The 2,567-nt window shown below is 44.0% G+C and overlaps 1 protein-coding gene across 1 annotated transcript in view; it reads right to left on the minus strand.

The window, feature by feature from the left end:
* Positions 1-2,563, minus strand: part of CSUI_005810 (diacylglycerol kinase) — a gene marked incomplete at its 3' end in the record, with an annotated part of 3,417 nt that extends 854 nt beyond the window's left edge. The window contains exons 1-3 of the mRNA XM_068065978.1: positions 1,583-2,563; positions 1,147-1,204; positions 46-179 (exon numbers count right to left, since the gene is read on the minus strand). Coding sequence (XP_067922046.1) covers positions 46-179; positions 1,147-1,204; positions 1,583-2,446 — 1,056 coding nt within the window. The remainder of the gene's footprint in view (positions 1-45; positions 180-1,146; positions 1,205-1,582) is intronic.
* Between the last annotated feature and the right edge of the window lie 4 nt (positions 2,564-2,567).

Genomic DNA, 2,567 nt, shown 5'->3' on the forward strand with positions numbered 1-2,567 from the left:
GAAAAAGGAAGAAGAAGACTGGACCTTTCTTTCTTTTGTCCTTACACGGCTTTGAAAGAGCTCGGGGTTTTCTTCTCTGAGTTTATGAAACTTCAGAACAATCCTTGCAGCCACTCCTACATCGAGATAATTTGTGAAGGTCGTCGCTTTCACAACTTCACTCGTCTTCTGACTCACAACTGCACTCAAAGAAGAAAGAAAGAAAAAGTGAGAAAGAAAGAAAAAGTGAGGAAGGCTATGACAGGGGTTAACGGCATTTCCTCGAGATTGAGATATGAAGAGAAGATGACGTCTGTCTTCTGTGTCTTCTTCTTCTTCTACAGCACCTCCCTACCAGGTTTATCGGTATCTTTCTGTTTTAAGTGGGTTAGAAAGGACACACTCCAGCTAGCTAGGGATGCTACTACCCATAAAACGACAAGCGACACACAGATCTCTCTCTCTCTCTCTCTTTGTCACTCTCTCTAGATGTATACATCCATGTATCGTAGAGACAGATTAAAGATAGAGAGACTGAAGATAGGTAGCAGACGAATTAAAGATAAGTGGATAGATGAGACGTACACATCTACTAAGTCTGTGTGAATCGAAACTAATACAGCCATATGTGGATCTCTCCCTTTTCTCTACCTATGATAAGAACGAGACATGTCGAAGCATCGACCTTGCATAGAACCTACAGAGAGGAGAAAGACAAGAGAGAGAGAGTGAACTTGAATAGTGAGAACGATAACAAACCCAACCCTCTCACAAAGGTCGAAAAGTACAAAGACCTGTGCATAGGAGACATACATATGTATGTACCTATATCTATAGATATCTATATACAGAGAGAAGCCTTCGATAGAGAAGAAGAAGAGAGAGAGAGCAGAACAACTGAAAACGGCACAAACCAGATGACAACTCGAAGAGAGAAAAAGATCAAAACACGACGAGGAAAAGAGAATCTTCTGAAAAGGGGAATAGCAAGCCACTCTTGACGAGTCTCGGTCCGTGAAAGTTGGGAAGGCCCAAACCTTCGTAAGTACAGAAAGAGAAAAATGTGATGCGTCAGGTGTATGGGGAGTGCTGGGGGTGCTGTACATACACCCCATCCATCCCTCCAGCGTATTGTGTGAAGTCCATCGTGTATGGGGATCATGATACCTTGCACTTTCCACAAGTCGAGAGTTGAAGAGACGGCGCTCTGAATCTTCATGAGATGCTGAAAAGAAAAGATAGACAGAAAAAAGAAAAGAAGAAACAGATCAACAGACACAAGACAGAAGCAGATGATCGAGAGAGGAAAGAAGGAAGAATGATACAAAGACAAACAGAGAGATGAAGGTGAAGACAGAAGAGAGAGATATCTTCTTCTCTCAGACTCTCTCGTTTGTACTCATCGAATAGGGAGAGAGGAAAAGACAGGTCTATCTACCTATCTTCAATCTATCTATCTATCTATCGGTCGTATGCAGTTTGCTTGACTCTATAACGCAAGACCTCATGAGGAAGCGATCCACTTTATCTCCTCTCCTTTGATCAGTAAAGAAAGAAGGAAAGAGTGAGAAAGAAAGAAAGAAAGAGTGAGAAAGACTTTTACCTTGAGTATATCTCCATCGAATGAGAAGCCCCAGCCTAATACGTTACTTAGATCATTGCCTGTCCCTAGAGGGCATATGGCGACAGGAACGAAGCTTGTTAAATCCTGATCCGAAGAAGAGGAAGAAGAAGAAGAGATTCTCGCTATTCCTGCCTTCTTCTTCGCTGTCACGACTGCTCCTCCTCCTCCTGCTGCTGCATCCTTGTTTCGACGCGTGGGGGGGTTGTTATTACGACTATGGTAATGTGCAGTACTCATACTAGTACTAGTCCTAGTAGTAGCAGTGGTAGTAGCACTAGTAGTAGCAGTAGCAGTAGTAGTAGTATCATTATGATAGACTCTCCCTGATACTCCTTTGTCTCTTTTCCTTCTTCTTTCAGTCGTAGGGGGGTAAGTCATGTTCTCTTTCATACAGATCTCATCTTCTTCTCTTCCTGTTGCACCTCCTCGATCTTCTTCCTTCTTTCTTCTTCTCTTCTTTTCTTCCTCTTGTACACCCCACCTCCTCCTATCCCCCGTCTCCGTCTCTCCTCTTGCGTCCCTCTGAAGTGCAGCTCCTCGAGCCCCACCCCCGCTAGGAAGAAGAGATGAAGAAAGAAATTTCTTCTCTCCTACGAGAGAAGGAGAAGATACAGTGGTCGTGCAAGTACTACTATTAATAGGACGATGGCAATGAGGAGATCTCCTCTCAAGATTCCTCTCACTCGCTCTCCCCGAAGAAGAAGAAGAACAGCAGCAGCAACAGCAGAAGGATGAGGAGGAGGAGCAGCACTTGGCGTCGGTCTCCCCTCTTGTCTGCTGGGGGATAGAAGGGTGAGAAGGCTGACAATAAGGAAAATAGGAACTTGACTTTCCTTCACTCATCTTCCGACATGTTGTACAAGAAGAGTCTTCCACTAAAGAAGAGGATAAAGCAGGTGATAATGAACTTTCTCCCTCTTCTTCGTCTTCTTCTTCCTCCGCTTCTTCCTCTTCTTCATCTTCT

Source organism: Cystoisospora suis (assembly GCF_002600585.1).
Source record: "Cystoisospora suis strain Wien I chromosome Unknown contig_2823, whole genome shotgun sequence".
Classification (NCBI taxonomy): domain Eukaryota; phylum Apicomplexa; class Conoidasida; order Eucoccidiorida; family Sarcocystidae; genus Cystoisospora; species Cystoisospora suis.